At 43.9% G+C, this 12,347-nt stretch overlaps 1 protein-coding gene and 4 non-coding genes across 54 annotated transcripts in view; all 5 read right to left on the reverse strand.

Moving 5' to 3' along the window:
* TAF1D (TATA-box binding protein associated factor, RNA polymerase I subunit D) overlaps nt 1-12,347 on the reverse strand; it is a 42,941-nt gene that overhangs the window by 20,877 nt on the left and 9,717 nt on the right. For 43 of the 50 annotated variants that reach the window (XM_075919321.1, XM_075919354.1, XM_075919352.1 and 40 more), the window contains 7 exons: nt 11,794-11,969; nt 9,337-9,391; nt 8,636-8,985; nt 6,819-6,895; nt 6,527-6,585; nt 2,982-3,033; nt 1,679-1,729 (listed from right to left, as the gene is read on the reverse strand). In XM_075919321.1, the coding sequence (XP_075775436.1) occupies nt 8,848-8,985; nt 9,337-9,391; nt 11,794-11,969 (369 nt within the window). In that variant the 3' untranslated portion in view covers nt 1,679-1,729; nt 2,982-3,033; nt 6,527-6,585; nt 6,819-6,895; nt 8,636-8,847. Of the gene's footprint in view, nt 1-1,644; nt 1,730-2,981; nt 3,034-6,526; nt 6,586-6,818; nt 6,896-8,635; nt 8,986-9,336; nt 9,392-11,793; nt 11,970-12,347 lie in introns of all 50 variants that reach the window. The other 7 variants (XM_075919341.1, XM_075919318.1, XM_075919355.1 and 4 more) reach the window with 5 other exon arrangements.
* Nucleotides 2,032-2,168, reverse strand: LOC112547645 (small nucleolar RNA SNORA1). Its single transcript, XR_003091421.1, has one exon. It is a non-coding gene; the product is annotated as a small nucleolar RNA SNORA1 (small nucleolar RNA).
* LOC112547646 (small nucleolar RNA SNORA40) lies at nt 3,266-3,391 on the reverse strand. The gene has a single exon (XR_003091422.2). It is a non-coding gene; the product is annotated as a small nucleolar RNA SNORA40 (small nucleolar RNA).
* Nucleotides 6,692-6,763, reverse strand: LOC142826620 (small nucleolar RNA SNORD5). Its single transcript, XR_012900854.1, has one exon. It is a non-coding gene; the product is annotated as a small nucleolar RNA SNORD5 (small nucleolar RNA).
* Nucleotides 8,203-8,328, reverse strand: LOC112547647 (small nucleolar RNA SNORA40). Its single transcript, XR_003091423.1, has one exon. It is a non-coding gene; the product is annotated as a small nucleolar RNA SNORA40 (small nucleolar RNA).

A 12,347-nucleotide genomic window follows, 5' to 3' on the forward strand; every position in this document is an offset into this window, starting at 1 on the left:
TTCATTCTCCTACCCCCAGCTATAGCCTTTCTTACTTCGTTTTCCTCCCTCTCAGTGTTAAAATCTGGCGTAGAGATTACCTGGGCATCTCCCAACCGTCTCCCCCAAATTCCTAGTTTAAAGCTCTCAATAAGTTGAGCCAGCCTCCATCCTAGAAGTCTATTTCCCTCCCTACTTAGGTGAAGTCCATCTCCAGAGAACAGTCCTCTGTCCATAAATGCCTCCCAGTGACCATACATCCCAAAGCCCTCCTTATAGCACCACTGCCCCTAAGCCATCTATTGATCATCATAATCCTGTCACATCTTAGTTGCCCTTCTCTAGGAACAGGCAGAATCCCACTAAAGATCACCTGAGCCTCAATTTCCTTGAGCATCCTCCCCAGCCTAGCATAGTCTCCCTTAATTCGTTCCAGGGAGAATCTAGCCGTATCATTTGTTCCTACATGAAGGATGATCAATGGATTCCTTCCTGCTCCCTTAATAATTCTCTTCAACCTCAGTTCCACATCTCTTATCTTAGCACCTGGCAGACAGCACACCCTTCTATTCTCTGGATCAGCTCTGGTTACAGGCCTATCTATTCTTCTCAATAAGGAGTCCCCAATCACATAGACCTGCCTTTTCTTAGTGATAGTGCAATTCTCTGGTCTAGCTCTAGCTTCCTCTGGCTGCAAGTCCTTGCCATTCCTATTTTCCCTTGTAATCCTAATGCTCATTATTGGTGTTGTCTCCATTAAGTCTTCCCCTTTATCTATGGGACTAGCCACTCTTCTCTTCTTCCTTACCCTTCCATCTTCATTATCTACCTGCTGTACCCCTTCTACATTTTCCAGCTCCACGTACCTGTTCTTGAGCTCTATTTTTCCTTCACTGACCCATCTTTTCCTCCGCCTGGTCCTCTGAGTCACATGTTTCCATTGTCCATTTTCTTCGCCCAGCAGTCCCCCCTCTGAGGCCCTTGATCCTGCTTCCATCTGCATATCTGGCTCAACTAAGCTTTCCCCTTCAGCCACGTCATGCCTTTGCCCCATCATCTACCTCAAACCTCCTTCTAAACTCGATCAGAGTTTCCACCTGCATCTCCAGTCCTTGGATCTTTTCTTCCATCAGCTCTATCAGGCGGCACTTCATGCAAACAAAACTCCTTTCAGGTACCCCCTCCAGAATCATGTACATACTGCAGCTACCACATCCAATCATCCTCCTTGTGTTCTCTACTACTTGGGCCATGGCCACTAATGCCTCTGTGTTTTATCTACTTTCTCACCAAAATCCTATTAGTCCGGTGAACACAAAAACAAACCAAAACACCCTCTCCACAGCAAAAACAAACTCCAAACAAGTCCCACAATCCAAACTCCCTTTGCAAACTCCCACTCAAACTCCCCTGTTTAAAGCTCTGTTTTCTTGGCTTCTGTGCCGCTACAGCTATCTGTGCTACTGCCTGACTAGAAGGCTACCTTTATAGGACCCCTAATCAGAGAAGCTCCGCCCCCTAATCAGGGCTCAGCTTCTCTCCCAGCACACTGCCCCTCCAACAAAACTCCCACTCAAACTCCCCTGTTTACAGCTCTGTTTGCTTGGCTCCTGTGCCACTGCAGCTATCTTTTAATAAAGTAGTGTGGCACTTTAGGGTACTAACCATTCATTTGAGGAGTCACATCAGCACTTCTTACCTAGACACAAAAGCATGGTTTGTGACCCAATGTTCCAGTTATTTTGACTCCCTGAAAATGAGAAAATTCATTTGTTACTCAAATGTCAACTAAGTGGTGAATTTAAATTAGAGAGGCCAGGGGTTGTAATCTTATTACTCAATTTGCATTAAGTAGGAGGATGTGGTTCGCAATTACCCATTTACATTAGTTCCAAGCTGCAGTTCTTGAATTTGAGAATACACATGCTGCACCATATTTATTAGATATTAACCTGTACCTGAATTTCTTACAGAATTTACATGGCTAAACTTAGCAGACTGCTTTCCAGGACCTCTACTTGAATTTACTCTGTTAGATGAAGAACTTAAGGAAATTGTTACAGGTCTCATTGTCACCACTGTAGTTCATTTTACAGAGATGGAAGCATAACCTGTTACTTCTGTAGCCACGTTGCTCAATTCAGACACAAACAAATAATTGTGCCTATTCTTAGTGTGTAAACGAGGCAGTTTCACCCAACAAGCCAAGATTCTTCTCCCTTTTATACAAGGTAGTCAGTGAAAAAAAAAAAATCAAACTATCCAACTAAATTAGTCTTCACTCTTCCGCCGGCCTGATTCCCCAAGCTTCACAAGACTGTCTTTGCACAAGAAAAAAGGCCTGTGTACTCTTTGCACCTCTGCAGAAAGTCTGCCATCTTGGAAATTGTTTGTGCTGGTTGTACATGAAGAGGGAGCTAGTTCAATGTATCTATACAGATGTAGAAAGAAGGTTTTCAATAAGAAGCTTCAACCCAAAACCAGTTTTTATTAACTAGTCAGGCCTAAAGTTACTCCAGGTCAGAAAAAAAATTTAAGATTAACTGCAAGTACCTTGATAAAAATGGAAGTAACATAATACGTTGAATGATTCTAGCATTTAAAAACAAATTGGGGGACAAACTAATTTTGAAGTTGGCAAAATATTTGGTCAACTCCACAGCCCTCAGTTTTCTCCTTGGCTGTGAGAAGGCATTGTAGGGCATGGTATACAAATTAGCATCAGTGGAAAGAACCCTAGTTTGCAGAAATGCATTGCACGTGGAATGTGGGACAATTAGCTGACACCTACTTGAGTGAAACCACCCTCTCTCAGAGACTGTAGTAAGACACTGCATCCTTTCAAAATAAGGATTTAATTCTGCTTCAACTAAAATGCAGCTTTAAGTCCAGTTAAGTAAGGGCTTGAGCATGATCCTTAACGGACCTACCCTCCCTTGATATAGCTATTTTCTTTAGTTTCCTTCCTGAGTACAAGACACGCACGTTTCCTCAGTACATACCCTCAGTATGAAGATCATCTTCCTTTCAGTGACAGCACCCAGGTCAGGTTCTCTGCAATCAGAATATCAAATGAAATCTTTATAAAAAAACTGATACAGAGCTCATACATTTTTCAGCTATGACTTACAAAAAGCGTTGTCACTTCCATATTTAACGTCAATAGTATTTCACCAGCTTCCCAATAAAACAAGTTAAACCTTTGTTAGATATTTAGACAGAACTTGATGCAGGCAGAGTTATCCAGTTCATAGAAATTCTGTTCTACTGTAAAGCATATTCAAAGATTGTCTCTTCTCAGAAGTAGCACAGCTCACATATTGATGAGCTGTGGGTTGCAAGAGAAGGGTTTATTCTTAGCACTTACTCCAAGTTTTTGTCCACAACAAAAAACAAAAACCAGACATGTGCTGGCAACACAAACTACAAAACAATACTCCTTGGGATGTCTCACTTTTGTTGAAAGTAGGATTATGTATACACTGTTCAAATACAGCTGATTGTAATTAATTGGTTATACATTTGGCAGTATTTATTTCAGCTAAAAGTCTGCATTTCAGTTGTATCGAGAGACTACATTAGTGCAAAGTTAGAATTGCTCGGTGGCATATAGTCCCAATGCAGAACAAGGAGTTAAGCAAAATTCAAGACCTGGGGGAGGGAGAGGAGGAGAAGAGAATGCAGTTATGAATATTCATGGCACAACTGGGGGATTGCTGAAAAAAACAGAATGAAGGATGCGAGGAAATGAGAAACCATTTTATTTCCTGATTTTCAGAAGTTTTAAATCAACTCACCATTCTGCAAGGGGTGACATACCACCACTCTGTCAAGTTTTTTGTATTAAATTTCCGAGGTGTTTTTAGGACAGGAAGATGTGGTTTGGTAGGAATTAGTATTCATTTAGGGTACGTCTACACTACATGGCTCCGTCAACCGAGCCATGTAGATTTGTTTATTGGGCAAAGGGAAATGAAGGGGCGATTTAAATAATCGCCGCTTCATTTAAATTTACATGGCTGCCGCGCTGAGCCAACAAACAGCTGATCAGCTGTTTGTCGGCTCAGCGCGGCAGCCATGTAAATTTAAATATAGCGGTGATTATTTAAATCACCCCTTCATTTCCTTTTGCCTACAACCCTCATCTACATGGCTCTGTCGATGGAGCCATGTAGTCTAGACACAGCCTTAGGTTGCTGTAGAACCTGACAAGCACCATTAGGGGCGACCACATTGGGGTGCCATGCATCCCACAACTTCTTCTTCCCTATCATCCATCCTCACTACAGCACCAAGCTCCTCCACCACACAACATTTTGACTGCAAACACTACTGACAGCTGTGACTTACAAGCTGACAAAAAATTCAGCCACCCACTTCAAAACTCCTTGACTTAAGTGGGACTTGTGATGAAGACATCCTTCTACATCGATAATAAGTTCACAACAATTCGTGGTCTGAATTCATCTAGTCCAGGGTTGGGCAAAATGACCGGATCCAACCCACAGAGGCCCTGTCGCTCCCCCAAAGTATTCTGGCCCCGCCCCTTCCAAATTAGGCACCACCCATTCCAGGCCAGCCAGGCCCAAAAATTATTTCCCACCCTCATTCTAGTCAGTCTCACTGCAGTTTTTTTGATGCAGATGTAATTCAAATCCCTTGGTCACAGGCTGTGTCTACACTGCAAAGTTATTTCAGAAAAAGCTATTCATCTCACTTGTGTGGCCCTCAACTGACTTTTCTGTGGGTCAGTGACCACTGACTCAGAACACTCCTGCACGCCCTCTCCCCCACTCTAGATCTAAGCCTATCATACACTGGAACCCCCTGCCTTGAGCCCCTCACATACCCTAACCCAAATTCCCACACCCATAAAGCCACAAACCTATGGCTTGCTTAGTACCCCCAACCCTCCATCTGTCTACAGGAGTTTTTTCAGGACTCCAGAGATATCCGGAAAAACTCTTCTGCATCCAGGGACACATTTGTTCTTTTGCTTTTTTTAGAGGAAGAGCAAACATGCTCTTTCTATAGCCCCTGTATTCCTCCTTCCACGAGGAATAAGGGGGCTTCCAAAAAAAGGTTTTTCTGACATTTGATCCCATCTAGACAGGCCAAATGTCTGCAGCTGTGGGCAGGGGAGAGCGAACAGGGTGCTGTGAGGGCACAGGACAGGGTTCTGCAGCAGGGGACAGAGTGCCAGTGGGGACGGGAGTGAGGACAGCATTCTGTGGCTGGGGACAGCATTCTCTGGCTGGAGAGTGGGGGGCTGGGGAGTGGGGGGCCAGTGGAGGCAGAGAGTCCCCTACATCTCCCTCCTCCCAGGATTCCTCCCCCCTCCCCCGGGAAAACAGTGCATGCCTGTCCCAGGGCCGACCCCATGTGGCACAGGGAAGCTCCGCTCGCGCCTGCCCAAGGGGCCGACACCCCGCCCCCCCACGTGGGGAAACCCCGCGTGCACATGCCTGCCCCAGCACCAAATGCCCCACCCCACCATGCAGGGAAGCCCCGCGTACACACCTGCCCAGAGGGCCGACCCCTCCCTGTGCGGAGAAGCCCCGCACGCGCTTGTCCCGGTGCCACCCTCCCCCCCCCCCCCCCGCGCACGCGTGCTGGGAAACCCCCTGCACGCCTCCCATGGGGCAGACTCACCCCTCCTGTGCGGTGCAGGGAGCCAATGCTCCCTTCCGCAGTACACCGGCAGAGCAGCTACCGCACTTCTGGAATCGCTGGAAGTGTCGCTAAACTGCGGGACTTCTGTCCATCCCCGGGAAGCCGACACTATCTCCATTTTCACTTGAGGTAGGTAGTAGGGCTTCTCGGGGGTGGGAGGAAAATGGGGGCAGGGCAGACAGGACGCCTCGCGAGCGACTGGTCGAGGCCTCGCGATCGACCAGTAGATCGCGATCTACCTGTTGGTGACCACGGTCATAGGGGATTTCCTTAACTCTGTACTGTTAGATATAGTTATTGACAGGTAAGCTATTAGTCTGAGATGAGCAGGAGAAGACAAAGATTTCAGAATACTAAGTTTACCAAGTAAATTTTTAGCAAAGTCAAACATCAAGTTGGACAAGCACAGCAGCATGAGAACAAATTCCAGATACCAAGATATTGTAGCTTCATGCAACTATCACTAGGGATGTACAAGTATAACCATTGCAGTGGTTAACCGATTAACCAATAAGCTTGGGTATCTATTAATGGTTACACACAGATGCCCACCCTGCTAGCTCAGATAGATACAACAGCCTAAGCCAGCTGCTGCCCTGCAATTTTCAGCTGTTACAGGATTATCTGCTTTTTAACAACCCTACTGTGCTCATGAATTCCAAGGGCAAGTCCCATCTCAGACCGATGAATTTCAATAAGTCATTTCTCTGAAGCTTTCAGTCTACTTCAGTTACTCAACTTCCTCCCACCAAATAAAAAGAGAACAAGATTGCAATACATGCCATTTGTATCTTTTTGAACAGCAATTCAGCTATGGTTTCAATTTATTAAAAGACTATTAGGAAAAAGGAATACAAAGAAAGGAACGACTTACCCTCTTGAAGCAGCAGTAACTCAAGATGTTTCCTTCTCTCCAAAACTATTCGAATTGAACTAAAATGCAGAGGTAAAAATCAAATGAAGTCTCAGGTTTTCTGTATTAAAGAGTAATATTTCTCTAACCAATAGCAGTGTTGTAAATAAGCTGTTTTTAAACAGTTCTCTTCAGAATTAGAATTTAGTTCATTTGTGAATCATCCAGCAGTTGAACAGATAAATTCATCATGTGAACTGCAATGTGAAATCAGGTGGCTCAAGTACAATAAAAAGCAACTGCAAAACCTTACCCAACAACAACTCCATTGCCAGATCCAGTGGGTCATTTTTCAAACAATGCTGAGGGAGGGGTATGCCAAGTTCATGCCTAAAAAGAAGTTAAGCAGTTCTCAGATCACTCTTGACGCAAGCTTGATACTACAATCGGTCTTGCAGTTTCATTTTACAGATACTTCAATTCAGTAGTTAAAAAGCAAGCCACAAGTTGTGCTATTTTGAGCGCCAAAGGAAGAGGAAAAACCTACGGGACAGAACTGATTTATTTTTGTTCTTAATGGCTTGCTCATGTGGTTCATAGAATCATAGAATAATAGGACTGGAAGGGACCTCAAGAGGTCATCGAGTCCAGCCCCCCGCCCTCAAGGCAGGACCAAGCTCCATCTACACCATCCCTGACAGATGTCTATCTAACCTGTTCTTAAATATCTCCGGCGAGGATGATTCCACCACCTCCCTTGGCAATTTATTCCAATATTTGATCACCCTGACAGTTAGGAATTTTTTCCTAATGTCCAATCTAAACCTCCCCTGCTGCACTTTAAGCCCATTACTCCTTGTCCTGTCCTCAGAAACCAAGAGGAACAAATTTTCTCCTTCCTCCTTGTGACACCCTTTTAGATATTTGAAAACCGCTATCATGTCCCCCCTTAATCTTTTTTCCAAACTAAACAAGCCCAGTTCTTGAAGCCTGGCTTCATATGTCATGTTCTCTAAACCTTTAATCATTCTTGTCGCTCTTCTCTGTACCCTTTCCAATTTCTCCACATCTTTCTTGAAATGTGGCGCCCAGAACTGGACACAGTACTCCAGCTGAGGCCTAACTAGTGCAGAGTAGAGCGGCAGAATGACTTCACGAGTTTTGCTTACAACACACCTGTTGATGTCTCTCCCCCCCCCCTTTTATTGTTGACAAAAAGCCATTTGAGACAACTAGCCTCTGCCAGTATCCCACCATACCTACCCTGATGGATCTGCTCAGTGTTTTAGGATTTCTGCAGACCTGCAGGCATGAGCCCTGTCCTCTTTCAAAGCTCTGGGAAGAATCTGAGTGACTCCAAGAACAAATAATTGGAATGCTTATGTTCTGCCCTAAGAACACAGCAGCAAGCAAACTGCTGCTGCACGGGGAGGACTGGAGAGATTGCAGTGCTGCTTTGACATTGTGCAAAACACACTCAGGAACCCCAATTTATTCCACAGTTTAAGAGATGACATTTCCACACCTTAAACATTTGGTAGATCCATCATCACGGAGCATGTTTTTGTATTCATTTTGTGTTCCATAATTGACATTTAGCTTAAAATTTGGACAGAGGCATGGAAGATTAAGACTTCATAAAGATAAGTGAAAGACAGATATGCTGAATAGAGAATATTGTAACCATGTGTTCAGTTACTGTTCACTCTTACAAGTAGCACAACTCATATTGGTTATGAGTTGTGGGTTGCAAAAGAGCCATTATTATTAGCACAAAGTTCTGTTTCTGTCCAAGATGGACAAAAACAAAAGAACAAAATGCTTCTGAAAGCGACGTGCTGTGTATCACTTGCATTAAGTTTGTTAACACATTTCAAATTTTATTACTGTTTTCCATGGAGGCAGAAAGCTGTTCAGACTTTTTAAAAAGCTACCGGGAGGGTGACAAAAGGCTGTATTAATCTCTGAACCAATTTAGGTACGTTAATTTGACATTTTATTTTCCTTTTCTACAGATAGAAAGCTTTTGAGGTTTTACTTTGCTCAGTACGAAGAACAGCTCCTTTATTACTGTGTTTTTATTGAAACATTGACTTTTTGACAGTGTCTACAGATAAAATTGTAACTCACCCAAAAAACAGTGCAATTATACTTCTAACAACATCTTGGTTGTAAGTCAATCACTTGCAATAACTGAACGTTCAAGGTGAATGCTGAACAGTTTGTTTGAAGTAAATGCCTGCCGCCACATATGAAGATACGTAGCGTCCGAATCAGGGTTGCAGTAACCAGAATTTTTGGGTTTCCGTGATGTAAGAGTTTTCTGATCTGTGTAGCACTTCCTACACAGACCCAGGCACATCAGCAGAATCTTCTTCCTCTCCATCTCCATTTCCTCTGCTCAGTTTTGCAGGTTTCGCTTTTGTCTTGGATTTTTTCTTACTTGGAAGTTTTCTGCTTAATATGAAACAGCTGTTGTCCTAAGCGAATAGAAAATATAAAAATGGATCAGAGTAAGAGCCAATTATAAAGACAAGATCTGGAGCGAGATTTTGCAAGTAGTTTTGGGAAACATTCTGCATCTGTCAACACCTACCCATTAATAATTCTCATACCTGTATTTCTCAATTAGGGATTGTCTGTCACCCCATAAAAGACCAACAAAATTCTTTGTGTCATGAAGCAGGCTCAGATATGGTATATACAGTAGTCCACAGTCTAGTTCCAGGAAAAATATTTAATCCAAAAATGTTTAATTCTGATTGATTATTCATTTGGTATACCTGCTTTAGAGTGCTACAGGAGAGTCAAGTCAACTAAGGCTTACTTACAACTATTTTGGCACCAAGATCTTCTTGATCGGGATCCAAGTTGTGGTCATCATCACTGAAATAAAAAGTGACACGGATTACTTATGTAGTAACAAAATACAAAGACTCAAAGTGGTCTGATTTTTACCACCATAAATACGTTGCATTTCACTAGGTATTATTAGTACTTGCACCTACATAAGGATGTCACTCCTGGCAAAGTCTGATTTCAAGTGAAACTTCCCACAACAATTAGAAGCCATACAGAACAAGCTTTCAATGATATTACGAAGATTAGGATATTCAGGAAGGATCAGGTTGAGAAGTAAGGATACTGAGGAGCAGGTATTTGGCTAATTGTGTAGAGTCAATACAAATTGCATCGACTACACGATTAGTCACTAAGGGGAAGTAATCTGCAGAGTGATAGGTCCATGACCCACTGTGTGCTAGGACTAAGCAGTCCCAGCTCATCCTGAGTCCTGGACCTTTAAAATGTATTAAGAACAGCGAGGCAAGCAAGATGGGAGAGGGGGAAGGGAGCAGTCGATTACTCGACTACTCACTTACATCTCTATTGAGAAGGCCTTCAGAGTGGATATGAGAAAGTGGATAGAGCCACCATGAAGAAGAGCCAAATGACATACTGAGGAGAACAGAGCGGTTAGAGCTGTATTAGAGAACAGAGGAAGCCAAACATGGGCCAAACAAGGTGAGAGGATTGAGTTTGCTACAGATGAGCAACACGTGCAAGCGATAGTTGTAACTTCTATCCAAGAATATTTAACATGCAGAGTTACATGCTCTCTGGTTCTCATTACTTGTGCAGAACAGTCTGCAGAAAGTTTTCTACTCAGCTTTGCACTTCTCTAAATGGAATTCTCTTGCGACTACAGATGTTAAAATGTGTTTTTTTGGTAAAACATGTAACAGCTATAAACTTCAACAGTTACAGATTTACATGTGTGGGGGGGGGGGGAAGAGGAGGAGTGCACACAGAGAACCATCTTTTAAGCCAGCTCACCATGTGCATTGGCCCTTGCCTTCCCCTCTCCCCTTTTTAAGGCTGTGGTTAGATCTAGGCTTCCCCTCACACAGGGATTCTGTCCACACCAAGCCACCACTATTCAGGTTTCTCCAAAACAATTACTTTTAGCAATTCCCAATCTAAATTTAAACTGTAAAAATCTAAGTTACCAGAGTTTAAAGTTCATAGACCAAGTCTGATAGAAACATGCACAGTGGATGATTGTCTAAGCTCAGGGATGGGGAACCTCAGGCCCCTGAGGCTTGCCTGGATCCAGCCCCCCCAGGGTTTGAGAACACAACACCATCTACTAGCCTGTTCCCGCCTCCAAGCCCTAGTGTGCGAGGAGAACATGGCAAGTGTCTTCTTCTCAGTCATGGGCGACATCAATAAGGGTTGGGGGGGGGGAGGCACTTCTCACTTGTGTGCAGCCCCCAAGTGATTTTTCTGTAGGTCCATCATCCCTAACCCAAAAAAATTCCCTACCCTTGGTCTAGCTCCACAATGAAATGCAGACAACTTGAACTGAATGCCCAGTTTGGCCACAACTTATGGACCTTAATCAGTTATTTGACTAATCATGTGGTCAATAAAAAAAAAAGTATCAACTACACGATTAGTTAACTGAAGAATGTGCTCCGGGAGCTACCCCAACTACAACTCTGCACAAGTAGGTCCCGGACCCAGCATGAGCCAGGCTTGCTCAGTCCCAGTTTGTGCTGGGTCCAGCAGCCCTTGTCCATGGAGGGGAAGGGGGAGGTGAGGGAAGGTTCCTCTTTGAGGCAGCAGCGCGAGGGGTGATGGGGGCAAAGCTGCACTTAGACGAGTCAACAGGGGGAACCTGTCTCAAGCCTGCTCTTCCCAGCACCAGCTCTCCCCGCTTGCTGCCTCCAATACAGAAGCAGCAGGGGAGGAGTCGTCGACATGACTACTCTGTAAGTCTGGAGTATTACAGAGATGGGAAACCTGCAGCCCCTGGCTTGCCTGGATCCAGCCCCTGAGGCTCAGCTCCCCCCCCACTTGGTCCTGCCATGAGGGCAGGGGACTGCACTATGACCTCTCAAGGTCCCTTCTAGTTCTAGTGTTCTATGATTCTATCCCACCATAGGGCTGGAGCACACAAAATCTACTTGCCTGGGGGTCAGCCACTGATTAAATAAAAAAAAAAAGTTTTCCACCCCTACTTATCAGGTATTCGACTACTCGCTTACAACATCCTTAGCCACAATCTTTCTACCTGACTTAGAAGTGCTAGCTTAGCCAAATTACTCCATTCCTGACCTGTGGGATGATGCAATATATCTGCAGCAGGGAAGTGTAAGGACACATTTTCCAAATAAGTATGTAACATGCAGATGTCCCTCATTGCTCTAGCTACAAACTTTGATGCCAAATAAGGAAGATAGACAGCAAATGTCCTAATTTCCCAGAGTATTTAAGTGTGATCTTACTTTGTCTCTTGAATAGGAGAAATCGGTCCTTCATCATCTACATATTTGTGATTCCGCATCGCCAAACATTCGTTTTCTAAATCGTCACTAGCACTCATTTTTTCTAAAGCCTTTTTTAGATGTTCTTCACATTTGAGCGTACTGACATACTGGAAAAACCCTTGTAAAGCTGCTTCCTAAGAAAAACGGATTTGTTATAATATGCATATTGTTTATTTAAGATTTACTATAAAAAAGACCCTTCAGCATACAGCAATTCCTCATTTAGATATGTTTCAGAAATGATCATGCTAAGCGAAAACGTGTTATGTGGGGTCAATTTTCCCACTGAAAATAATGGGAAAGGTGGAGGTTGTGTTTCAAGTGGTGGTGTCGAAGTCAATTTTCTGTTGGTGCTGAATCGTCAACGTCAACATTAGACAACCTACTGTACAGTAAAACAACAACTGTCCGGCATCCAGTTGTCTGGCATCAACTGGAACTTGGAAGTGCTCTAGTCAGCCGCTCTCTCAGCCGGACTGCTGAGAGCCGCATGTGTGCTCCAGCCTGCACTT

Source organism: Pelodiscus sinensis, chromosome 1 (genome assembly GCF_049634645.1).
Source record: "Pelodiscus sinensis isolate JC-2024 chromosome 1, ASM4963464v1, whole genome shotgun sequence".
In the NCBI taxonomy this organism is placed as follows: Eukaryota; Metazoa; Chordata; order Testudines; family Trionychidae; genus Pelodiscus; species Pelodiscus sinensis.